The sequence below is a fragment of the Biomphalaria glabrata genome, chromosome 10, assembly GCF_947242115.1.
Source record: "Biomphalaria glabrata chromosome 10, xgBioGlab47.1, whole genome shotgun sequence".
NCBI lineage: Eukaryota > Metazoa > Mollusca > Gastropoda > Planorbidae > Biomphalaria > Biomphalaria glabrata.
Window position 1 is genome coordinate 21,685,413 of NC_074720.1, and position 27,881 is coordinate 21,713,293.

At 32.0% G+C, this 27,881-nt stretch overlaps 1 protein-coding gene across 7 annotated transcripts; it reads left to right on the forward strand.

Moving 5' to 3' along the window:
- The first annotated feature begins 238 nt into the window (after positions 1-238).
- On the forward strand, positions 239-27,827 carry LOC106075083 (kinesin-like protein KIF27). 7 transcript variants are annotated; one of them, XM_013236001.2, is made up of 36 exons: positions 239-297; positions 2,793-2,870; positions 4,143-4,280; positions 4,461-4,544; positions 7,379-7,486; positions 7,735-7,867; positions 11,845-11,991; positions 12,123-12,209; positions 12,390-12,485; positions 12,657-12,778; positions 13,030-13,131; positions 13,230-13,310; positions 13,427-13,536; positions 14,362-14,497; positions 15,322-15,405; positions 16,308-16,394; positions 17,923-18,042; positions 18,221-18,337; positions 18,717-18,901; positions 20,548-20,663; positions 20,850-21,054; positions 21,246-21,342; positions 21,442-21,545; positions 21,664-21,771; positions 22,404-22,503; positions 22,804-22,952; positions 23,115-23,211; positions 23,552-23,656; positions 23,782-23,996; positions 24,590-24,704; positions 24,805-24,942; positions 25,453-25,640; positions 25,928-26,034; positions 26,625-26,778; positions 27,154-27,284; positions 27,594-27,827. In XM_013236001.2, exons 2-36 carry the CDS (start codon positions 2,835-2,837, stop codon positions 27,623-27,625), a joined length of 4,134 nt encoding a protein of 1,377 aa, XP_013091455.2. In that variant the 5' UTR covers positions 239-297; positions 2,793-2,834; the 3' UTR covers positions 27,626-27,827. The 7 variants fall into 7 exon arrangements, with proteins under 7 accessions (XP_013091455.2, XP_055899314.1, XP_055899316.1 ...); XM_056043339.1 differs by having other exon boundaries at positions 252-297; positions 2,817-2,870; XM_056043341.1 differs by lacking the exon at positions 239-297 and adding an exon at positions 304-356 and having other exon boundaries at positions 20,856-21,054.
- Positions 27,828-27,881: the final 54 nt, after the last annotated feature.

Sequence of the window (27,881 nt, forward strand, 5' to 3'; positions counted from 1 at the left end):
CAGTATTTGCCGTGTTACGGCCACAATAAACAATATAAAGCCCAGCAACAAATCCGGCTATAATAAACAATAGTAACAAATCAACGGGTGTAGCGCAGGTGCGTCGACTCATACAACGCTTGAAAATACATATATCTATCATCATATAATCTATAGGGTCTAGAAGATACAGGTCTGTGATCTATAACTCTAGCTAGATCATACTCTAGATCCAAACGTCTTTTGAAAAAAAAAAAAAAAAAAAGCCTCGAAAGGCATTTCCGGTTAATAAACAGAACAACATAATCATAAAATAATGTATGAAATACTCAAATAGATCTAAACTAGACTAAGCTTATCATTAGATCTAAATCTATGTAATCGCAAAGAAGATTTTATATTTAATTAAATCATAAATTACATTCAATTTTAGATCTATACAAACGATAGTAGACTTTGACTTATGGTGTTTTCTTTTACTTACCGTCTTTAGTGTAGTAATTACTTTAGTAAAACTCTTTGAGTCTGCGTTGTTATAGACGCCAAGTTACATGTTTATAGACCCATACTGCCATATTAGTCCTAGAGTGTAGATTCTAAATCTATTAGACTCTATCTGGACTTAACTTTAAATTATTTCTCTAGATCTTATATAGAACAAGATTTTGAATGTAACTAAACTATTATTACTATTAATTTATCTTCTTATATATAATTATTTTATATAATAATATTGAGTCATAATTATCATAATAATAATAAATTTAAATGTCATAATCAATGGATGTCATTAAAATGATTATTATACTACATTCTAGATGATTCTACATTACATTCTATTATATTATATATCTTATTAAATATTATATATAATATATTAATAATAATAATTTAATATTAAATATATACCACTATTGTACTATAGATATAGTCTAGTCTGGACAATCTAGTTCTTTTTTTTTTTTTTGACAGTGACATTTAGATCTAGATCTCTACTACTATGTAATGTCTATAATTCTGTGTAATAGTATAGTATAAGATAGAGATTCTCTTGAGAAGAGATTAATCTAGACCTTATATAACAGACTAATACAGTATGAGTATTGTTATAAATGAGGCACGATGGCTGAGCGGTAAAGCGCTATGCTTCCTAACTGGGGGGTTCTGGGTTCAATCCTGTTGAAGACTTGGATTTTTAATTTCAGGATCTTTGAGCGCGCCTGAGTCCACCCAGCTCTAATGGGTACCTGACATTATAAATATTTGTGGAAAAGTAAAGGTGGTTGGGCATTGTGCTTGCCACATGACACTATAGGCCACAGAAACAGATGACCTTTATGTCATCTGCCCTAAGGTCTCAAGGTCTAAAAGGGAAACTTTACTTTTTTATTGTTATTACTAAATTTGAATTTTGATCTACTACAACTATATATAAGTCTAAGTATATTTTATAGATATACATGACTTAATTTGTATTTAGCTCTAGTAGGCCTACTAGATTCTACATGACTTAGTTTTTAGACTTTAGTTAGATTTAGATCTAGTAAGAGATCGACATAACTTAACTTAGTTAGATCTATAGTACTAGATCTACATGACTCAGACTAGTCTTTATATAGTTTGATCTAGTACTAGATCTACAGTTCATAGCCAAATCTTGGGCCTAGATCCATTGGACTACATTTAGATCTATGTAGCCGATTTTTAAAAAAATTCCATGTTATTTTTTAAAATTATGTTAAAATTATTATTATTTTTTGTAGACTTATTATCAAGATATAGCCTTTAATGCCTTTAACTTTAACATTGTGGCCAATAATAGTTAAATATACTTACATACAATAAAACAAGTTCCTTGAAATGCATTAAATTTTTTTGCTACTTAAAAGCATTTTATATAATCTAGATATAGAGGTAAATCCAAATAATAATTCTTAATGAAATCTTGATGTCAAAGTTTTTCTTTAGTATCTAATAACATTCTTCAAAAAGGTTAGTGGTATATATAAAAAAAAAAGGGGTAGATAGAGCTTGTCAGCTTAGTAAGGCAATTTATTTCTAGAGAGAAAAAACTCAGATTTTAAACCTCAGCTGATTAGTGTAGCAAAGGCTTAAGGAAAAAATATAAGTTGCCTTTTTTGCATTTTATATATTAACATTATATTTATAGCACTTTTAGTTTCGCTTCATGTTTTATCAGGGCAGGTGGACTTCTTTTAGTTCTGATAAACATAAATGATAGATATAGATATAATAAGACTACATTTTCTTGACATCAGATTTTAAATGCTCTTTGGATGTTACAGAAATGCTAAAATTAATTACTCTAATAAGAAAACAAACATGTTTTTTTTTTTAAATTCTGTATTTCACTGAAAATAATGTTTAAAAAATCATAAATTATTATTTCATTTTGTCTTAGTCCTTTTGACTCCCAGTGGAGCATAGGGCCATAACAGCACTTCGCCATTATACTGTGTTCAGGACAATGACAATTCTGCCATCTTTGCTTCTTTTTGTATTCATCACCCCAATGTATGCTTTGGTCTCCCAGTCTTTCTTTTCCCAGTTTAAAGCCTGCTTTGGAACATTTCACATTGTATGGCCAATCCAGTCTGTTTTTTGTCTATTGGTTTCTTGCTCTATTTAAATTTGCTGTATTAAATAGATTTTAAAAACTAATTTCTTTACAGCTAAGTTACCATTTTGTATTATACTATTATCTATAGGTATGATAAATACTTGTTAAGCATAAATTTTTCTTTTAGTTAAAAAATTATTATTATTATTTTGTGTTTTTTTTTTTTATCTAGATTGTTTTATTTTCTAATTCAAAGTAAAAAGGGCATTTTTGAATGATGCAGGAAGTCAATGTCAAAGTTGCAGTCCGGGTAAATTTGTTTTTTCTAAAGTGACAATTTAACTATGTCCATTCACTTTTTCATCTTATTATGGTAACACTGTTAACAATTTGACTAGGTTCATACTTCCATCATGTCGAGCACAAAAATGTTTATTAAGATTTTGGAAACAGGGCAAAAGATGTAGATTGTGTTTAGGAGTTTGAATTTGTATGACTTGATTCCTTATGCTCTTAAATGTAAATTTTGGTTTGCAGTCTTTTTTACAAAGCTTATATAAACTCACTCTGTCTGTCTGCTGTCTTTATGGTAAAAAGTTTGTACATGTTATTTCTCCTGCACCCAATCTCGGATTAAGCGAAATTTTGCACAATTATTTCTTTTACCTGACAACACAAGAATCAATAAAAAAAAGTTTTAACAATTTGTTAAATAACTATTGGTAATTAATTATTTTGTTTGGGATCTTGCTTGTACAAGGGAAAGAAATCTTACTTGACAGATGAGGTGGTACAAACTGAATTAGTCCTATTGAGGACTCGAGCCCTGAGTGAAAACTTTTTGATGCATTTAATAAACGATCATGTAAACATTCACCAAGATACCCCCTTTTTCCCTCCCCCTTTCACAACTGGTCCAAACAAGTGATAGGATCATAGCACATTGAGAAAGCTAAATACTAAACAAAAACTATTGGTCAATCATGCATATAATTACATGACTGATCCAAACTAATTAATACAATTACACTTAATATAAGCTTTGTTTTTTTAAAAAGTATTTATTTTTAATGTTTTTCTTTTTTTTTTCTTTTCATACACATTTTGGGTTAGTCAAATTAGTATATTTTCTGCATAGAGCAACAAGTCTTGCTGAAAGCTGTTGTATGCAGTTTATATTTCCTATTGTTTACAAAATGCTTTCCTTATAAAGTGGTTCTTCCCCCCCCCCCTTTTTAGTGTTGTCCATTAATGGCTGTGGGTTAATTTTTAAAAACGTTTTCACATTAAATTCAATTAGCTGTGTGTTAAGCCAAATTGAATCAATTTTCAGATAGCTTATTTTTTTTACGTTTTTAAAATATTATAAAAAAAGCTTTCTTTTCATATATTATTTTTTTACGTTTCATCAATATTATAAAAAAAAGCTTTCTTTTCATTGATTAAATTAATTGTATTTAATAAATAAAATTATCTTTCTATCTTTTTTTTTTTATATATTATCTTTTTGTATATATTTTTTAGTGTTATTTTAACAGGTATGAATTTATTTTCAATTGGTTTCAATAATAAACCTCTGCAGGTCAGACCTTTATTAGGAAAAGAAAAACTAAATGGTGAACAAGTATGCATTCGGATGGGAGGGAGTCCCAATCAAGTCATTGTTGGCACTGACAAGGCTTTTACTTTTGATCATGTCCTCTTTAATACATCACAACAGGTAGGGACACATTCTGAGAAATTGTGTGTAAAAAAAAACAACATTTTTTTTATTACCAATATTGAACAAAAAAATTATTCTTTTTAAACAAATTAAAAGAAAGACAAAGCTATTTCTACATTTAAAATATTATTCAATTCATTAATTGTGTTTTAATTGTTCCATTTCTTTTTTCTATAGGATGTGTATACGTTATGTGTTGAGCCATTAGTACACAGTATATTTGATGGATACAATGCAACTGTATTTGCATATGGACAGACAGTATATCCACTTTTAATTATTTTTGAATTCTAAATTTATTTTAGTTAATATTTCAAGTGAGGATATTTTTCTTGCCAACTTTTATATAGACTATAAAGGTTATGTTGATATCTACAAAATTGTCTTTGTCTTATAGTATTACTCTTCTTACAAACAAGCACCTTTTAATTTTGTAGTGTTGGGTGTTTAACATTGTTAGCTTCAACTTGTTGTATAGGTCATCTCAGACTTCTCCTATCACATACATTTTCTTCTCCTGTCCCATAACTTTTCTTCTCCTACCACATACATTTTCTTCTCCTGTCCCATAACTTTTCTGCTCCTACCACATACATTTTCTTCTCCTGTCCCATAACTTTTCTTCTTCTACCACATACACTTTCTTCACCTACCACATACACTTTCTTCTGCTGTCACATAACTTTTCTTCTCCTACCACATACACTTTCTTCTCCTGTCACATAACTTTTCTTCTCCTACCACATACACTTTCTTCTCCTGTCCCATAACTTTTCTTCTCCTACCACATACATTTTCTTCTCCTGTCCCATAACTTTTCTTCTCCTACCACATACACTTTCTTCTCCTGTCCCATAACTTTTCTTCTCCTACCACATACACTTTCTTCTCCTGTCCCATAACTTTTCTTCTCCTACCACATACATTTTCTTCTCCTACCACATACATTTTCTTCTCCTACCACATACACTTTCTTCTCCTGTCCCATAACTTTTCTTCTCCTACCACATACATTTTCTTCTCCTATCACATACATTTTCTTCTCCTACCACATACATTCTCTTCTCCTACCACATACATTTTCTTCTCCTGTCCCATAACTTTTCTTCTCCTACCACATACACTTTCTTCTCCTGTCCCATAACTTTTCTTCTCCTACCACATACATTTTCTTCTCCTACCACATACATTTTCTTCTCCTACCACATACATTTTCTTCTCCTGTCCCATAACTTTTCTTCTCCTACCACAAACACTTTCTTCTCCTGTCCCATAACTTTTCTTCTCCTACCTCATACATTTTCTTCTCCTACCACATATATTTTCTTCTCCTACCACATACATTTTCTTCTCCTGTCCCATAACTTTTCTTCTCCTACCACATACATTTTCTTCTCCTACCACATACATTTTCTTCTCCTACCACATACACTTTCTTCTCCTGTCCCATAACTTTTCTTCTCCTACCACATACATTTTCTTCTCCTGTCCCATAACTTTTCTTCTCCTACCACATACACTTTCTTCTCCTGTCCCATAACTTTTCTTCTCCTACCACATACATTTTCTTCTCCTGTCCCATAACTTTTCTTCTCCTACCACATACATTTTCTTCTCCAGTCCCATAACTTTTCCTCTCCTACCACCTACATTTTCTTCTCCTACCACATACATTTTCTTCTCCTACCACATACACTTTCTTCTCCTGTCCCATAACTTTTCTTCTCCTACCACATATGTTTTCTTCTCCTACCACATACATTTTCTTCTCCTACCACATACATTTTCTTCTCCTACCACATACACTTTCTTCTCCTATCCCATAACTTTTCTTCTCCTATCACATACATTTTTTTCTCCTACCACATACATTTTCTTCTCCTGTCCCATAACTTTTCTTCTTCTACCACATACACTTTCTTCTCCTACCACATACACTTTCTTCTCCTGTCCCATAACTTTTCTTCTCCTACCACATACATTTTCTTCTCATACCACATACATTTTCTTCTCCTGTCCCATAACTTTTCTTCTCCTACCACATACACTTTCTTCTCCTGTCCCATAACTTTTCTTCTTCTACCACATACACTTTCTTCTCCTACCACATACACTTTCTTCTCCTGTCCCATAACTTTTCTTCTCCTACCACATACATTTTCTTCTCCTGTCCCATAACTTTCCTTCTTATACCACATACACTTTCTTCTCCTGTCCCATAACTTTTCTTCTCCTATCACATACATTTTCTTCTCCTGTCCCATAACTTTTCTTCTTCTACCACATACACTTTCTTCTCCTACCACATACATTTTCTTCTCCTGTCACATAATTTTTCTTCTCCTACCACATACATTTTCTTCTCCTGTCCCATAACATTTCTTCTCCTACCACATACACTTTCTTCTCCTGTCCCATAACTTTTCTTCTCCTACCACATACATTTTCTTCTCCTACCACATACATTTTCTTCTCCTGTCCCATAACTTTTCTTCGCCTACCACATACATTTTCTTCTCCTGTCCCATAACTTTTCTTCTCCTACCACATACATTTTCTTCTCCTGTACCATAACTTTTCTTCTCCTACCACATACATTTTCTTCTCCTGTCCCATAACTTTTCTTCTCCTACCACATACATTTTCTTCTCCTACCACATACACTTTCTTCTCCTACCACATACATTTTCTTCTCCTGTCCCATAACTTTCCTTCTCCTACCACATACATTTTCTTCTCCTACCACATACATTTTCTTCTCCTGTCCCATAACTTTCCTTCTCCTACCCATACACTTTCTTCTCCTGTCCCATAACTTTTCTTCTATTCTATAACTTTTCTTCTATTCTATAACTTTTCTTCTATTATATAACTTTTCTTCTATTATATAACTTTTCTTCTATTATATAACTTTTCTTCTATTATATAACTTTTCTTCTATTATTCTATAACCTTTCTTTTCCTATCCCATAACTGAGTCATGAATATTAAACAAATGGAGGGTTGATAAATTGTACTTATCTCTACTTGACTAAATATTATTATTCTTATTATAATAATTACTTTTTTTGCATAATGAGACATTATTTATACAGGGATCTGGCAAAACCTACACAATAGGTGGAGGAGACATCACTCCATTAACAGAAGATGAATATGGAATCATTCCACGTGCATTGACTCATATGTTTAAAATCATGGAGGTTTGTTTATGACATTGCACTTCGTTGGTTTTTTTAAGGTTCTTACTGTAATCAGTCAACTATTATATAGAAACATGATGTTAACATCTGAAATTAATGTCAAATTTAATAAGCAGTTTTGTATGGGCTCTACTTGATTGAGCACTTTCTTTGCTGTAGATGACTGAGCACTTATGTTGTAGATGTTTGAGCATGACCACTTACTTTGTGTGCTGTACATGACCTAGTACTTACTTTGTTGTTTGTAGATGACTGAGAATAAGACATTTACTGTACATGTCTCCTACATTGAGATCTACATGGAAGAATTAAGAGACTTATTAAGTCTAGAGACCTCTCCTAAAGACCTTCATGTTCGAGAAGACAGTAAAGGAAATACAGGTCAGTTTTCGATCACATGACCTAACAGTCTTAATATTGTATTTACTATATTACTGTACACTTTAGAAAATAATGGAGTATGAAATGCACTCATAATTTCACTTAATTTTCAAATGGGTTTGTGTAAATAGTAGTTATTGTTTTTCAGACTTAAGTAGTTTGGGTGAAATATTCTTGAAAGCTCTTCTTTAATCACATTATAGCAGTTTTCATTTCTGACATAAAGGTCTATATAACAATTGTTAAAGAGATAATAATAATAATAATAATAATCTTTATTATCCGTAAGGAAATTTGTCTTACAATTTGTGCATTACACCAAACAAAAAACATTATAACTATAAGAAACCAAAGTGTACATTCACACCAGACTCACTCATAATTTACATGTGACAAAGTTTATACCAGATTGTTCTTATTTAATGATTTGATTGCCAGGGGAACAAAAGAGTGTTTGTGTCTGTTTGTCTTTGCTATCTGTGTCTTGTATCTCTTTTGTGATGATAAAATCACAAAATCCTGACACAAAGGGTGATTCTTTATTTCGAGGATCTTGTTAGCTTTTTTATAGATGTTTGTCTCAAACAACTGCCCAAATGGGGTTTGTTTTTTGCCAATGATTTTGCCAGCAGCATTTAGGATTCTATTAAGTTTATTTTTATTTTTAATGCTCAGATTGCCATACCAGGCAGTGATATTGAAACTTAAAATATTGCAGATGTGAGCGTGATAAAACATAGCCAAGGCCTTTTCGCTAACATTAAACGAGGACAGTTTTCTTAGTAGTCGTAATCTTTGCTGCCCTTTTTTGCTGATATAATCAGTATTTGCAGTAAAATTTAGTTTATTGTCTAGGATAGTACCAAGGTATTTAAAGGTTTGCACAATTTCAATAGTCTCTCCAGCTACAGAAACAATATCATTTTCCTTCTTGTCCCTACGAAAATCGATTATCATTTCTTTGTTTTTTTTTACATTTAATAATAAAAAATTATCTTTACAGTATTCCTCAATGTGTTCTAATTCTTTGAAATACTCATTTACGTCTGAGCTCTCTGAGAGCAGGGCAAGAAGAGCCGCATCATCAGCGAATTTTGTGAAGGAGCAACAAGAACTATCGGATTTAAAATCATTGGTGTACAAAATGAACCACAATGGCGATGTTACAGCCCCCTGGGGCGCCCCTGTGTTAACTATGCGTTCATTAGATATAACATTGTTTACCCTAACCCTCTGAGCTCTCTGGGTCAAAAATTCATTAGCCTATAGTATTATGTATGGACTAATCTGCAACGCTTTCATATTTTCAATGAGTAAATGAAGTTGTATAGTGTTAAAAGCTGATGAGAAATCCATAAAGAGCAATCTTACATAAGTGTTCAGTAAGTCCAGATGTTTGTAGACACAGTTTAAAATATTTAGGATGGCATCGTCTACACCTTTACCCTTTTGGTAAGCAAATTGTAAAGGGTCTAACTTATTACAAAGATCATTCAGAAGAAACATTTTAACCAATTTTTCTAAACATTTAGACACAATGGAAGTAAGTGAAACAGGTCTATAGTCATTCATTTCCTTCGGTTTGGAAACCTTTGGCACAGGTACAATTATAGATGACTTCCACACAGGTGGTATCTCATGGTTTAGTAATGAAGTAGAAAAAATATCTTGGAAAGGTTCAGCTAGTTGTTCAGCACATTCTTTTAAGATTCGCCCTTTTATTCCATCAGGCCCACCAGCTTTCATTGGGTTGACGTTTTTGAAAATGTTACAAACTTGCTCTTTAGTAATCGCTAATTCTAAGCAGTTGTTAACATTGACATCCTCAAGGGCTTTGAGTCTTAGATAATTAAAATCTTTCGTGTCGAAGCGACAATAGAAATCATTTAACTCGTTGGCCAATGTTTTTTCGTCTCTTGTAGCAAGATTATTTTTAAATTTGACTTGTGCTCCTGCCATTTTGTTCATGATGCCCCACGCCTGTCTCATGTCACTTGTATTAATTGAGTCTTCCAGCTTGGTAAGGTAGTTCCTCCTCCCTTCCTCAAGAACGACGTTGAGATTTCGTTGAGCAATTTTCCTTGTCTGTCCTTTGCCACTCATAAATGCTCTTTTCTTTTTGATTATTTCCCGTTTTATTTTTGCAGTGACCCATGGTTTATTGTTTGGGTATATCTTGATGCTCTTACTGCTGACACACATGTTTTCACAGAATTTGATGTAATTTGTCACTGCATCGACCCATTCTTCCAGATTTGAAGTGGTCTCTTTGAACAAATTCCAGTCAGTGCAGTCTAGACATCCCTGTAGTTTGAGAATATTGTCTTGTGTCCATTCTTGTACGTTTTTTTGAATGATTTTTCCTTCTTTAAGTTTTGTATGGTAAGTAGGCAGCAGTTGTATTGTTTTGTGGTCCGATGATCCTAGTGGTGGCTTTTCACGAGATGTGAATGCTCCTTTGATGTTACAATAACATAAGTCCAGAGTTCTGTTTTCTCTTGTCGGACATGAAATGTGTTAATAGAAGGTGGGTAGGTCAACCTTCAAAGTGCATTTATTAAAATCACCCAGTATAACTACTGGTGCGTCCAGTGACCTTGTCTGAAACTCATGCACTACGTCAGCGATGATTGCAGCTGCAACTTCCGTCTTGGCTGTAGGCGGAACATAAACCAGGACTATGTAAATAACACCAAAGTCTCGTGGCAAATAAAAAGGTCTCAATGAGAGCGCCAGTAGTTCTAGATCCGGACAGCACATTCTCTTTTTAACCGTGTAGTTGGTACAGTATTTGAGGTTGATGTACACACAAAGCCCTCCACCTTTCTTCTTCTTAGACTCAGCCGTTCTGTCAGATCTCACGCAAGAGAAACCATCAATAGCAATCAGGTTGTCGTTGTCATCCTCCTCTAACCATGTCTCAGTAAAAGCCAATAGACAACTTTCCCTAAATACGTGGTCGTAGCGTATATGGGCACATATCTCATCCACTTTATTTCTTATTGAGCGGACGTTAGCTAGAATAATCGTAGGAAGTGGTGGGCGAAACCCTCTTCTTCTCAGTGTTTGCCGTAGTCCTCTTTTTTTCCCTCTTTTCCTTGTACTAATAGAGGAAGGGTAGAAACAATTTATATGTGCATAACACGGTGGAAGAGGCTTCCTCTTTGAACGAAGTCCGAGGAGTTGATCTTTACTATAATGAATAGATCTAGTACTAGAACGGCCGCCATCTTGGCTCGCCATTTTTCTTCTTTTATTCCTAACCAAATAACCAAAGTTGAACAAGTCTAGATCTAATAAAACGTTTAATGTAAATACTCATTGTGGAGCCCACCTTGAAAACAGAAGTCTTCATCTGCATAACTGACTACAAAAGAACATTCAATATACATCCAGCAAAGAAATAATAATGAATAATGAAAGCACAAATTGCATCTCGCCACAGTGCAGCGCCATTTTGAAAAAAAAAAAAAAAAAAAAAGATTCTGTATACAAAGTTTGTCAAGTGACCTCCACTATGAGTTAACCCTTTTACTTCTTGTACTCATTGAAGAGGGGTGACTAAGGGACTTTCCAATATCTTTATTTTTAAATTCTAAAGATTCAGGAGGCAAGCTCCTTAAATGGAATTCCTAACTTCATACACTTCACCACTCATAAGGTCAAGGTATATTTTTATTTACTGACTTCATACACTTCACCACTCATAAGTGACTTTTTACATAAAAGATAACTTCAAAAGATTAATACATTGTAATTTTTAGTTTAATTATAGTTTCATTCGATGATGGAAAATCTAGAACAAATTATCTCCCATTATTTACAGGTTTAGATTTTTGTGCATTTCATTTTATTGACAATGAGCTAAAGGGCAAAGTCAAATCCTAGTACATCTTGTAACACTTGTAAAATGTATAAATAATATGTTTAAAGAAAATGTGGCACTGTTTAACAGATGTACTGTATTGTGTATTTAGTTATTGTTGGAGCCAGAGAGGTTGAATGTGAGAGTCTGGATGAAGTCATGTCACTACTGGAGTCAGGATCTGCTGCTCGCCATACAGGATTTACACAAATGAATGAACAGTCCAGCAGATCTCATTCTATTTTTACAGTAGTTATTGGTTTGTTCATGAACTTTATACATTAAACCTCCTAACTAAATAACAGTCATCTCTCTCACATTTACTGAATTTAAATGATATGCTCTAAGAAGTCACTTTTAATAGCACTAAAAAAAAATTCTTTTGATTAGGTCAAAACTGGTCTGAGCCAGAGTGTATAAAAGAGAAAAGTAAAAAACAATTGACATCAAGCAATGTGGACGGCTTAGAAAATGAAGGTATTTTGCTTTTTTTCCCCCTGTTGTTTGGATCAGACTATGACCCTGTATAGACTTTGAATGTTTTAGATTTATCTCCTAACAAAACAAATTCTATGATTTCTTTGCATGTACAATGTTTAACTTCTACCTCCCCCCCCCCCTCTTTTTTTTTCTTTTCTTTTTTTTCTATCTCTCTAGACATTAGCCATTACATGAGTGGTAAGTTTTGTTTTGTTGATCTGGCTGGTTCAGAGAGAGCTCATAAAACTGGAAACATAGGGGACAGGTTTAAAGGTAAATATATATATTTTTGGGGACTTAAAATATACATCATTTCTGGCCATCTGTAAAATCATAACATTTTAGTAATTGCACAGAATTCATTGTTATCTACAATTCATAGATTCAAAAATTATATTGGAAAAGCTACTTTTATGTAGTTATTTGAATTTTTTTTGTTTCCAGAATCTATCTACATCAACTCAGGTTTACTGTCACTTGGAAATGTTATCAGTGCTCTTGGTGATGTGAAAAAAAAGCCAACACATATTCCTTACAGAGATTCTAAAATTACCAGACTTTTAAAGGTTTATAAATTGATTATTATTATATATAAATCTCTTGAAGTATTTGTTAAAATGGTTCAGCTTTTGTAATTTATTTGTAAGTTTCAATTAAAAAGATATCAAACTGTTATAAACCTTTTCATTGAGCATTGTTTAGAATAAATGGAATATTTGAATGTAAGCATTGATGATTATTATTAGAATAAAAAAACAAGTTATACACTTCTCGTTACATTATAACATTATAATCTAGCCCTACTGATTAACTTCAGGACTCATTAGGTGGCAATGCCAAAACTTTGATGATTTGTTGTGTAAGTCCATCGTCTTCAAGCTTTGATGAATCTCTCAACTCTCTGAAATATGCAAACAGGGTAAGTGTTGGCTTTATTTTTAAATACATTTTTGTCTTAACATAATGGCAAATTCTAAAATTTATTTGTCAAGCTGTATTTAACATTGTTTGATTCAGGCCAGAAACATCAGAAATAAACCAATTATCAACAGAGACATTCAGTCAATAAGATTTGAAGAAATGCAGTCTGAAATCAAAGTAAGTCAACTAGTAAAATATATTGAATAACTTTGTGCATTAAAGCTAATTGAAAATAGGCATTGATCTTATTCTATATATTTTGTGTCTATGTTATTGTCTTGAAATACCTGCAGGCATTACGAGAAGAACTGGCCAGACAAAGGACAACTATGAGTATGTACCCAGATCAGGAAAATCAGGTCCAGTTTGTCAACAATAAGGACTTAGAAGAGAAAATTTCAAAGTAAATAGAATTTATATAGATCTCGATCTTCATTTCCTTACACTCACTAATGGCTTTATCCATGCTCAGGACACTTTCCATATAGTTATTTTTTTAACTGTGTGTCTTTATTTCTCTCTTATTCTAATTTTGTTCTCTTTTTTTTAAAATTATAGTATCTTGTTTCTTTTTAATAGCCTTGCCTATCACACATTCATGTTCACTCACCCACTGTTCTAATTATATCCTAAGGAAATACAAAAGTTTTTGTGATGACTCAAATAGATACACATTTTATTTTAGATAATAATATAATTATAAAATAAAACTTTCCTAAGATACTTACTTTAGTTAGACAGAAGAATTAGGGCATTTTTTTTTTTTTTAATGTTCAGTGATTTATAGCTATAATCAATGTAATGTGGACAAATTTGTCCAATTTAGGTTTTGGAATTTTTTGTAAAGCTCAATATTTTTTTCTTCTGTAACATGACCTTATTTGTGCTGACCTTACTTAGACTCTTAAAGACTTGTCTTGTTATAGTGTGTAGATTTTCAAAGCAGAATGTCTTAAGAAATGAGTGAAACTACTGACAATTCATTTAATAGTGACGCAGACGAAATGAGATTTTTCCAAACCAATTTTTTGCATAATTGAATGTAATGTGACTGTTTAATTTTACACCTTGTTAATTAACCTATTGTTCTCATCAAATAAAAGTTATGGAAATCTATTCAGAAAACTGCAATGGATGAGTAAACATTTTTTTATCAAGTGCATGGATAATGTGTGTATGTTCTTCTACCATATTATAATGTCTTGTGTCTTATGTTCTTACTTTCTAGATTACAAGTAGAATGTGCCAATTACAGAATGATAGCTGAAGAGGCCTACAAGCATATACTGGACATTCAAGAAAGAGATATTGTTTCGAAGAGTCAGAATCTCAGGCTTAAAGATTGGATGGACTTACTGGAGGAGGTTTTTAAATTCCCAATAACATTTTTTTAAAAAATCAAATAGATGGATTCTCAAGAAGTAAACCTATTTAAAACTTCTAGTGGGTTCGATCTGAATTCATTGCCTTGTAAAAAGGTCTAGTTCTAGAGACACTCCAGGACAGAAGACGAAGTAATTAAGTAGCAATAATGCATAAAACACTACTGCATACCTTTCAAATACAATAACGTAATCAAATAAAATATTACGAAAGATGCAAAGGCTCTTTTCCAATTCTTTCTGCTGTGACAACTTCATGTCAGTGTTCTTTCTTTATTAGTAGCATATCATTTTTCTTTTTAAAAAAAAATCTCTATAAGCAAATAAATTCTATATAAAATAAATTTAATTCTAAATATTTCTAATTAGCAGTTTGTAAATAAATACATTGAAACACTGAGCTACTGTAAACATTATTCAGGCTGTGATATCTAAGTCATTATTACATGAAGACTAAAATATTGCTCTTATTTCAATTGATGATTGAAAGCCAACTGCTTAACTTATGATTTTTAACAACCATGTAACCAAACATGCTTCATTTCAACATTATGAAAACAATGTTTAAAACTACCTAACAGCTCTATTATACATTGTCTAAGTTTTGTTTTACTAGAGTAGGAAGAGAAAGAAACTCAACTGATTTCTTCCTGCATTTTGTGTGTTTATAAATTGGGTTGTATGGTTCTATTAGCTGAGAATCAATCTATTTAGCTTTTTTTTACATTTATATTTTAATGGTATATTTTAAAATGAACAAAGAGAAAAGAATGCCATAATTTTTCTCTATTTACTTTTGTTACTAGATTAAGAACAGTGTACCAGATAGACTGTGTCATGAAGAGCTACAGACTGAGACTATACAAAACCTTCAACATGAATTAGAAAAGGTTAGGCATTGATATTTTCTTTTCTTAGTATTTTCAAAAAGATTGAAGTTAGAAACAAACTATGTTCCCATTGGAATGTGATTGTTAAGGCTTCCGCGCGGTGTTGATTCTTGGAAATATATCTAGTGTAGATCTACGTCTGACTGGAAGTAATGGGTAACTCAAACTACTTCAGTAACACCGGCGAAAGGCCGATGTTGTTCTACAAATATATTTAATAATCAAGAAGGGAATCGTCCGATGTCAGCTATGTCCGTAAATCCGTATCTATTCTACTGCTCTACAAGAAGCGTCTTCTTTTTAGCGTCACTTAGAGCGTTCTTGTTTTTTAACCACTTTACGTCATCGTCGCTAAGTAAAACTTTACCCTATTCCCGAAACAAATAACTAATTCCTAATCATGTCATAACAGATACATTATAGAAACCCTTTCATACCTCATATACATGTCTGAAAACCTTTTGTAGCAATCCATCAGTTACTAGGGTGTAAACCATAGCAGAAGGCTGAGCAGAATAGGAACTGCTTCCTGCAGGAGTAGAGCTATCCCCCCCCCCCACCCAACAAAGAGCTATGTCCCCTGGGCTATTAATAGAGTAATGAGACAACCCTAAATAAAATGACTACCAAATGTTTGTGGTACATGTAAGAAATAGACAAGCAGTCGCCTAATGCACATCCAAACAATACTAATAGATCATTAGCCCAGCCAATACTAATAGATCATTAGCCCAGCCAATAGTAATAGATCATTAGCCCAGCCAATACTAATAGATCATTAGCCCAGCCAATGCTAATAGATCATTTAATGTCTTCTTCACTTTCATATAGAGGAAACTGCTTAAGATGTTTTTCTTCAATAAGAAAATGTTGAATTCAATTTGCAATATTTTTCAATCTAGTGTCGTTTCCATCTTAGAAGTGATGAAACAATATTTGCAGAGAAAACAAGAGAGGTCAATCATTTGAATGATACTCTGAAAGAAGTGGTAGGAATAGCATTTTGTTTTTGCACTGTGTTTATTTAAGATTTTTATTTTATGTTTGATAATTGAAATAAAATGTTTGTTTTTCATTTCCTTGTCTTGACAATTCAATTTCATTCTATTCGACCTCAAACAACTGATTGATTTAATAAATGTACTGTCCAGGAATAAATGGGAAGATCAATCATCACATAGAAATAATCAGATTCTATTTTTTTAAAGTTTTATTTTAGTTACATTCTTTAACAATGTATTCATTATACATTTTTTTAATCTTTGAAATTTTATATAATTTATTAAAGGGAAACTCTGATAGTTTTTCAAATTTAAGTTATTGACATATTTAAATTCTGCATAAAAAGTTGTAATAGTAAACATTTTACCATTTTTTAAATTTCAATGCTTAGAAGCAGTTATATTTAATAAATGAGACAATAAATTCTTTACATTAAAAAACAACAACAGTGTTCTTTGAGATTTTGTTTATAGGATGAGCTTACATTACTTCCCTCAACAATACTGAAAGGGAAACCAATTGTATTGCTTCATTCTTACAGTGGCTGTTAGGCTTAGTGATGGCCTAGTCCATAGCTATGATAGTAGTCACTGGTACAGGAGATATAGATCCATAAGCATTCGGATAACCAACTTGAGGAAAAAAAGCAACATTTTCATCCATGCCCCTCCCAGTCGCAAAAAGTAAATAGATCGTGTGTCTGACTGATTCTAACAGACTGGTCAGTGTAAGGCTAGCATAGAACTTTAGTTTCTTACGTGTAGTTGGTCATTTTAAGATGACAATATGATAGTATTTGTTATATGGTGAGTGATCAGGTGAGAAAAGACACACTGACATGGTTAGTCAAGCATACAGATCTACTCTTCAGCACCTATTTTATTCTTTGCTTACAAGATGTTGACCAAACTGTATAGACCTTTATAAAAAATAAATTTTAAATGAAGGTAGACACTTTTCTGAAGATTTGAATCGAAGGGGGCAAAAAAACATATATAAATACATCCTTTTTTATTGTGCAACATGGTTACTTTTTTTTTCCTTTTTTATTGTGCAACATTGTTTGTAACACATATCTTTCACATGTGGTGCCAAAGCATATAACAGATACCATCATACCAGTGGTATTACTGAGATCTAGATTTACATCTACAATTATATAGATTTACTCAAAGCATCTAGGGGAAAAAAGCATTTTCATTCACACGCACCCCTGCCAAAAAAGTAATTACACTTTGAGTCCAACTAATGTTAACAACCTGGTCAGATATATGTAGGCTACACATTTAGGCCATTCTATAGAAACACATAAAAAATCTGACCGTTATGGATGATAGAAAGATTACATCAGAAAAACATCAATTACTAATTTATTTGAAAATAAAATTAAAAGAATAATATATTTCTTATCTGTTGTTTAAAACACATATCAAAATTTGTCAAAACCAACAGAGTTTCCCTTTAAAATATTTTAATACACTAGTGATTGTTGAGTTAATTTCAAACATAATTTAGGAAAAGTCCAACAAGCTTCTAGAGAGTCATTTAGCAGAGATGACATCGGCATGTCAGCGTCAGGCTGAACAGCTGATCTCTCAACAAATCAGAATAGATGAGCTAGAGACAGCCTTAAAGGTTTAGTAATTCACTTTGACCATGTTTGATTCTTAACCTAGGTCTAATTTGTTTCTACTTTAAGTTAAAAACTTACTAGTTTATTTATGAAATATAGTTTTTGGTTTGTTTGGGGGTGTTTATTTTCTTTCGTATATTTTTTAGACTAACTCTTAACAAAAACAACTTTTTTTTTCAGATGCTGAATCAATCATCTGTCAGTACAGAGGAAACATCTTCATTGCCGTCTCTGCCGGTTTTTTCTGGGAAGAGACCAAAGTCAGTCCCAGCTAAAATGCATTATAGCAAAGAGGATGTAATTACTTTTTTTTTCTTGAAACTCGATGTAATTTTATTAGCTTTTGTTTGTGTAGTGCAAGTTGTATTTTGGGAGCATTTTGTTTAGAGACATAGTGGTTGAGGGATGAAAAGTCCTTGTTTTCTAAGTGAATAGTCTTTCAAAGGCAGCAGAAACGCACAAATACCCTTGCCTAACAAAAGTCATTGCAATGATGCTAATAATTTTATAGAATTTATAGTTTTATTGAAAAAGGAGCTAAACTACATTAATATGATCATTTGCTACCATTTGGCTATGATTTTGAAACAATATGTTTTAAAATTCCATAACTATTGTTGCTACTTATACTTCCTGGAAGCGCAAAATAGACCTTCATTTGTTGTATTTATTTCAGAGCAACCTTCTTCGTCCACCATCTCGTTTAATTAAAACAAGTCCAGCCCTGTTTACATTGGAGAGAGTTATGCAGAGTTTCCGAGCCAGAAGTCAGCTTTTAATAAGCCGCCTGGAGGACTCGGATGAGGTTCTACATCAGACATTTACAGATTCAGAAGAAGAAGAAAATAATGAAATCATAAAGTAAGTTTATAACTGTTTTTAGTCGCTGTGCATTTACGAGGCACTTAGATTGAAATTTCGCTATGTGGCATATAGGAGATTTGGATACATTGTACTAGTCACTGTGAAACCTTGACACTACTTGGATCCACTGAAGAAACCCAGCACTAAATATTGTTTTCTTGAGTTGAAGGCTTTTAAAAGTAGTTCAAAAAGTAATCACTTAATAACTTGACTGACTGAATACTAGAGTTGAAATAATACCCTGTGAAAATATTAGCAATGGGACAACAGAGATTTTAGCTAGCTCTACGCTCTCACAAATGTCTGCATGTTACACATAAATGGAAAGTGAATATGCTCATCTTGTACACTTTTAGTGATGTAACACATTTTAAAAGAAAAGTTGTAAAGATATTTTTCAAAAAGTTTTTTTTTATTATTATTCTTTGACTTTCATTAAATTAGATGACATTAAAATTTAATTTCCATGTGTTTTATTGGTGTCCAGAAGTTTGGATAGCTGGGGAACTTGGCTCTCTTAGTAGGTTCTCACAGTGCAGTTTGGGAGGTCTTTTAGAATGTAATGAAAAGAAACCCAAAAACATAATTATAACACATTTTTCTGTTTATATTTTGATTATTTATTTACAGTATGATTTGGATCCAAATTTACATATTGAATGTTCATTGAAACTAGCCCATTGAATCTTTTTTTTTCCTCCATTTTTGTTTTGTAAGTGATTTATAAGTGTATAGTATACTTGAAAAGATTATTTCTGGAGATAGTACTGGAAAGGCAGCAGGCTCCTTCTCCATCCAACAAGGGGGTATATGGGAGCACTGTAAGCTTCCCTGGGGTCCAGGTTAAGTCTTTTCCTGTGTCCTGAGTCTCAGAACTCACTTTGTCTTAGAGTAAGAAGAGTGCAAGTAAAACAAAAAATTAAAATAAAGAAGGAAAAAAATTGCAGAATAAAATCTAATAAAAGAAAAAAGAGATATATTCAAGTTAAATATAGCGTAGGTATGTCTGTAATGGGCATGACCATCATAAGAGATTATTTTGTTGCTAGGGACCTTTTTTATTTTTTGTCACATGAAAGTTGTCAACATAACAATGTGTGATACTTGGGAGAATTTTGACATCAGAAAGTCAAAAGGAATTACCTTAGCAGAGATTTTTTAAATGCCTTCTTCAAGACACCTCTCAGACAAATGGTATACATTTTAAAAGGTCCTTATTAGAAGATGAAATGACATTTAAAATATTGTAATCTGTTAATCATGTTTAATAATGCTATTTTACTGTGTTAATGCTATTTTACTGTGTTAATAATAAAAACTAGATTGATAAACTACCAGAAAAATAAAACTTTTTTTCCCCCTTGGAAAAGAAATTGACTGGCATCCCCCCCCTCCCCCCCTTCCGTTTTTTTGTCAGGACGTCACACTACCCTTGAGAGGACCTCTCGGGGGCGCCCCACATTTTGAGAAATGCTGCTCTAATGATATATTTTTTTTAAAGTATAAAATGTAGACTGCATGAAAGCAATATCACTCTACTCAAAACTTTGTATGGCAATGCAATAATACTACATGTTTGAAAACATATTCACAAATTTGTAGTAAAAATATAAATGATATATTCACATTTTGGGATATTTCAGGAAAAATGAAAAGATTCAAAGAAAAAATACTTTTAATGTGAAACAAAGAGAAGATAAATCAAGTAACAAAGCACAGAACAATGAAGACAGTGCCTCAAGTACAGACTTCACTAACAGTGAGTGCAAGGTTTTGATCAATACACTAAGTGACAGAGAGTTAGGACAGTGCACAACATTTGTAGGTCAAAATATTTTGTTTGACACTTATTTTGTGTCTAATTCCAAAATATGATTACAACCAAAATAAAGAAACTTTTTTTTTTGCATTGATTAATTAATGTATGATTTTTTTCTAATGTCAGCAATAGCGTCAAGGGAATTAATAAGGTCCAGCACTCGATTGATAGAAAAATCTGCTGAATGGGCCAGAGAAAATCAAGAGAGTAGTCGACTGATCAACATTGATGTCCAGTCTAGTGCAGAGATACACAGGAAACTCATCAAACAGTCACAGCTGAAAGCTCTTGAGGCACACCAGAAGATCAGAGATCTTTCTATTAATATAAGGTGGGATCTAATTACAATAAGAGGTTGGATATATTACTATATAGATGGAATTTAAGTTAATTAAAGTTAAGTAGTAAGAATATGTAATCATAATATTTTTACTCCCTTTAAGATATGTAGATTTGAACTTTTTTGTTTGCAAACTCTAGTTTGTAATTAGAATAAAATTCTTGATATATTTAACCTTATAGAATGAAAGAACAACTAATCAGGGAACTAGTCAAGTCGGAGAAAGATGCAGAGCTCATGAATAAACAATATGCAGAAAAAATAAAAGGACTTGAAAAGGTAAGAAAAGAAATCATTACTAAGGAAATTGAGTATATCATTAGGCCCAGCCTAACTTAATTTGGAATGTTGAACTGTCTTTTTTTTACTTCTTAAAAGGAAAAAATGGCAGCAAAGAGAGAATTAGCAGAAGTTCAGACTGCACTACAGATGTTAGAAACAAAAGACAAAGCAGAAGTTTCCAACATTCAGAAATTAGAAATGTAACTATTGAAGTATACTTAATACAGTTTCTGTTGCATATGGCAAAATATTTTTTATTCCATTTAAATTAAATGAATTGAATTGTTAACCTATTTCATTTATTTTTTTTGTAACAAGTGACTACAAGAAAAAAATTGAAGAAGCCAAAGCTAAAGTTGCAGCTCTTCAGAAAAAACAAAAAGAAACAGAAAAAGTTGCAAACTTTGCCCATCAGCATGAGAAAAAGTAGGTGACTGTTTATGTTGGTTTGACTTTCTATTATTTTTTGTGTGTTTATTTTTTTCTTTCTTCCTGATTGGTACACAAGATTTTAAGATAGGCTCTACCAAGGTGGCATTGGCGCTGCCTGGTTATGTGGATAGGCTCTACCAAGGTGGCATTGGCGCTGCCTGGTTATGTGGATAGGCTCTACCAAGGTGGCATTGGCGCTGCCTAGTTATGTGGATAGGCTCTACCAAGGTGGCATTGGCGCTGCCTGGTTATGTGGATAGGCTCTACCAAGGTGACATTGGTGCTGCCTGGTTATGTGGATAGGCTCTACCAAGGTGACATTGGTGATGCCTGGTTATGTGGAACGAGCTTCAGACTATCATCATGATGGTCCAGAGTTCAAACCCTATGCGCTGCCTTTGCCACCTTGCTATAGGTTAGGGCTTGGATGAAATAATCTTCATTTCTGAAGGAATTTCAGAAAATAATAATAAAAAAAAAAAGATTCCCCATTCATAGAAAAGTTGTGCTTCCAGAATAATTCTCTTTAACTGCTAGAAGCTTAAAGTCCTCTCTTGTATTCTGGAAAGATTTATTTTTAATAAAGACATTATATGATCAACTCACTAACAGATTATTGTTCTCAGGATCCAAGATTTGGAGCTAGCCATTGACAGAATGAAACAGCAACAGGAACAGTTAAATAAAAAATTAAAAGAAGAAATGGAACAAAAAGTGAAACTTGAGGTCAGTGGAAGCATTGGGAGGGGGGTTATACATTTGTATGTAATGCATTCTGCTAGAATTACTGGTTCAATACTGTTAAGTTTGCTTTCTGAATAACAGCAATCAATACATACATATATTTATTTTTTGTGATCATAATTATCAATGTTGGTCTTTGACTTTCTATTATTTTGATCCAAATGAAAACATTATCTACTCTGGTCTGGCAAGAGCAGCCACTCAAAGCCTTGTTCTTTTATCTGCACTTCTTTTTAATGTAACAGAAAATCAGATTTGTATTTTATCTTCTTTTTATGATAGAAAGAAATGCAGCGAGAGGTTCAAAGAGTCAAAGATTTGGAGATAAGAGACGAACAAACACAGAAAGTGTTGAAAAGAAAAACTGAAGAGTTGGCATCAGCTAAAAGAAGGTTACGATCAGCTTCAGGTGTACTACCACCAATTACAAGGTGTTTATATATATACATGTTTACCATAAACAAAACCTTTGATACCATTATGTTTAAGGTGAAGATTACTTTCTAATTTTTGGGTTTAGATCTATTTAAAACTCTTAACATTCATTACCATACTTTAAAAAAAAAATATGTAAATGTTTCTTGTGTGTGTAGTGAGGAGCAGGAGAAACTTGAAGAACAGCGTAAATGGCTGGATGCAGAGGTGGAGAAAGTCTTGGAGCAGCGCAGACAAAATGAAACACTTGAGCAAGTAGGTCTTGTTTATTATACAAAAATAAAATTTTTTATTTATTGAACAATTCATTCAGCCAATAAAAGTTATACTAGTAATTTAGTTTAGGTGCATTATTTCACTAATTTAAATTTTCTCACTAAAGATTGAATTGTTTTCTTTTATTTACTCACATTTTTACATTCTTAAACAAGAAGAAAATTTGGAAATAAATTTTTTAAAAAGTTGAAATCTTTATACTTAATGCAATCATTTAATTGTAAGTAGAATAAGTATTATTGTTCATTTGTATGGAACTATTTGAAAACAAATAATTTGGTACTTAAAATATTCTGTGTGACTTTCTCAATTTTTGCAGGAACTTAAACAAAGAGAAACAATACTTGCCAAAAAAGAAGCCATCATTGCTGAGAAAAGTGAACTGGAAATGAAAAAATTGAGATCTAGTCAAGCTTTGAACAAGGTTTTTATTTGACTTTTGCTAATAAATTCAATGTCACATCTGCTTATATTTAAAGCTCTGTATACCTTAAAATAAAATGAAAATTTCAATAAAATGTATTATAAATATGGCTTATTCTTTATTAGAGCCTCGTGTTACTGTCCTCTAAACTGGACAGTGTGGAAAGAAAATTGGAAGAAAAAAAGAAAGAATTGCCAGAAGTGACAGAAGACAGAAGGTCTCATGTGATAGAAGAAATTCAAAAGTTGCAAAAAACTAAAGACAAAATCAACAAAGAGCGCTCACACTTAGACAAAAAATTAAAAGAAGGAAAAATTTTATCTGTCGAGGAAGAAAGAAAGTAAGTGGTTCTAGATACATTTTACACAACTTGAAAAAAAAAAAAAAAAAAAAGAAGTATGGGGCTTATGAAGTCAATGTAGGTTACATAGTATCAAGATTGTCTAAAGATGTGTGTATATTACTATATTATACTGATCTATTTCTATTTTAAATTTTGTCTATTTTAAATAATGAAAGTTATTGTGGCATTAGAATTTGATTGTTTATTTCAAATGTTCTTTCAAAAGAGATTCACTTCCAAAACTTGGGGTCTTAGGTTCAAATCCTTATAATGTCTGAGATTTTTTTGTATTTAAGGAAATTTCTGAGTCCACCAAGCTCTAAACTGTGCCAGACATTAGTTGGGTTAATTTTGTATTGGTTGTCACATGACACTTTCATTAAACTAAACAGTATCAGACATTAGATGGGCTAATGTTGCTTTGTTAGTCACATTTTAAAATGTAGTTACTATACAGATGCCTATTAGAAAATGACAATAATTGTACCATAAAAAAGTGAACTAAAATACTAATATTTATTCCCCATAACATTTATAGTTAGACAATGACGTGCTTTAAATCTTGTGTATTATATATGTATTACCCTCAGGCTTATAGAAATGGATGAAGCCATTGAAGCTTTAGATGCAGCCATTGTCTATAAAAATGAAAATATTTATCTCAGACAAATGGAAGTCAGACAATCTTCTGATTCACTCATTCAGGTAACATGTTGTCCATAAAACTAGTGCCTACACAAGACAATTATATATGGACAGAAAACTTAAAATATTAGTTTTCAATGTACTTTTTCTTTCCAAACAGAATGAAGAACATTTACTGCAGAAACTAAACTCACTGACTAATGTTGAAATCAGAGCTCTTCTGTCTCGTTACTTTGATAAAGTTGTCAGTCTAAGAGATGAAGAAAGAAAGCTTCATTTAAGGTGTAGTGAAATGGAGGTAAATAAGTGTGTGTGTGTTTTATTTCTGATGGGAGTTTAAACTCTTTTTATTTTATTACAAATTAAAGTAATAACAATACATAATTAATAATCATATTTTTGTTTCATAAATAAATTCTATGAACAAGTTTGTATTAAATGTAGTTTCTAAGCAGGGTAATTATACTGTCCATAGCATCCATAAAATATTTGTTTTTTCCTATCAAAACTAATCACTTTGTGAAGTAAATCCCTAATGAAAGATCTCATTATTTTCTGAAAGACTAAACAACTCGATTTGTTTGTTGACTTCAATAAATCACTCTCTGAAGCCATGTAATGATCTTGATACAGATTCCTTGTGGTCCTAATGAAAACATATCTTTTAGTATTCATCATGATGACCCACTTTATCAAAGGACTAGCTTTTTTTTTAAAGCACACAAATATCATTCTTACATTCAGGTTCTAGGGCTCTTTTTTGTTCTTTTTTAAATAGATATTTTATGATTATTCATTTTATAATCAGATGAAGACAGATGAACAGGATAGACTTATAATGGAATTGAAAGGAGCCTTGCAGAGATCAGCAATGGAACTGGACAGGAAGTTGACACAGCAGCAACGAGACTATGAGCAGAAGATTCAGTTATTGATGCATCAGTTGACAGAAAGAGTTGGAGACACAAACATAGACAGTCTGGCTAACAAAGACAAGTACTTTAATTTTGCTAAACTTTTATAGTAGATTGTAATATTTTAGTCATATCATTACTTTGTTTAAATATTTTTCTAATAGGATTAATGTTGAATTCTAGAAATGATATCAAAACTATATTAGTTTTCTTCTGAACAATGTCTTAGAGCTGAAACAAAAATGAAAACACTTCAATTCAAAGACAAATGAACTAATCAAATGCAAAATGAAAGACTTTCTATCAGAAACCATTATTTAATGATTTTGTATTTAGCTTGATTCTCATCTATATTTGTTTTGTTGTGAGTAGGATTCAAAACTTGGAGAAAGATTTGTATTATTACAAGAAGACAGCCCGTGATATGAGGACAAAAATTAAGCAATTACTTTACAGTGGAGTGATCTCACCTTCTGGTAATAAGCTTTCCTATTCTATAATCTCTTGGTTAAGTCTTGATGAGTAATAACATCAAATGTTTTATAATAAATATATAAATGTTAAAGCCCTGACTCACTGATTCTACTCAAACTCTATCACAAAAATTAGATTTTGTACTCAGTCTATATTTATCATGTACTTGTATGCTTTTTGTTACTTTTTTAATTATTTTTTTTTATTAGTGTGTTGTTTTTTTTCTCCAATTTTTTATGTTTCCTAATACACAGTTTTAATCCTGTTATATTGAGTTGTCCTCTTCTGCAGTGAATTTTTATTAAAAAAATTATTTTTTTTAAATTTTTCCATCTGTGCATTTCTTTTTTGGTTAATCTAAAACTTCACTGCTGAAGAAGAAACAACATTAGGCATAATAATAATAGATTAGCTGTTAACAGATAAAGGAAGAAAGCAATATTTTACAAGTCAACTGAGGCAGATGAAACCATGTGTTGGGAAATTAATATTTTTCGTTTCAGTGGTGGTGTCAAATATAAAAAAAGCACTAAATCTTTGAATAAATCAGGACATTGTCACTAAAAACTGTCAATAAATGATCAATTTTTAGATGCAGAAGGTCTAGTGGGCAGCTCAACACAAAGTCTTGATGCTGAAGTAGCAACACCAAGAAGTCATGTTCAAAAGAGTGTCACAGATCCTGCAACACCAAGATATAGTAATCAAAGTCAAATGAACAATACGTCCAGAAAAGCTCTTAACAGGTAGAATGTGTACACAGATTATGTTCATGTAGAATGTGTACAATGTTTTGCGATCACATTGAATTTGTACATAGGTTTGATCATGCAGAATGTGTACACATGTTTTCATCACATAGAATGTGTACACATGTTGTGATCATGTAGAATATGTACACAGGCTGTAATCAAGAGTTGTTGAATGAACAAAAATTCACCACTTATTTAGAATCAATTGGATGAAATTTTTAGAAGTTTACAGTTGCGAGACAAAAAGTTATGTTAACACTTTTTAAAAAAAAATAATGCATTAGAATAATAGCAATACCATTAAGGCTGAAATGACAATGAATATTTAGTGTCAAGATATATTTTTATATATTTTTTGATTTATGTCAGTTCCTCTGAGACAAGGAGCATAACTACACCTGTCAAAATATCCAGGCGAGACTTACGACCCATGTCTGAGGAAGAAGTTTACTTAAGGCGGTCAGGTTTATCATCAAGAGGTCACTCCCGTACCCCACAAGGTTAGTAAATTTGTTTATTATTTTAAAAAGATATTTCATTATAAAAATATTTTTAAGCAATTATTAGAAAGATGATAGAATGCTTACCTTCTGAATGTGTTCTAAGTCCTGGTCTTGCATCGTAGAGATATTTCAATTCTAAAAGACCTGCTCTGTGGTCCATTAACTTTTTAAATGTTAACTTGACATTAGTTTTTTCTTACTTCACTTTTCAAAGCTAAGTCAATGATGATACTTCAATGCATTCATTGAATGTAAATAATTTCTCTTTTTGTTGCTCATACATTTTGTTTTTGCGTACATTCTCAGATTCCTTAGAAGAGCCAAGTCCCAAATTCTAATGCTGTACAAGATCTAGTAGTCTGTGATTTAGTTTATGTCCATAGACTGTGATTTTATTTGTTTGTATACACCCAAATCTCCACCATTCCTCAAGTATTTTTTTTTTCTAAATAAAACTTTTTTTTTCTTTTTGACAACATGTACTTTTTGTTTTTGGCATTTACAGCAAAATGGAAGTCTCATTAAAATAATGTCCATTTATTTGATGTTTCCAATGTTTTCCTTAGTTACTTAAGTCAACTCTAGTCTAACTAC

Bases quoted from the DNA above. Each gene is read 5' to 3' on its own strand.
- LOC106075083 (XM_013236001.2), top strand. From the start codon at position 2,835: ATGATGCAGGAAGTCAATGTCAAAGTTGCAGTCCGG. The intron at 14,498-15,321 runs GTTTTTAAATTC...TTTTGTTACTAG, and splicing joins GGATGGACTTACTGGAGGAG to ATTAAGAACAGTGTACCAGA. The intron at 24,943-25,452 runs GTAAATAAGTGT...TTTTATAATCAG, and splicing joins TAAGGTGTAGTGAAATGGAG to ATGAAGACAGATGAACAGGA.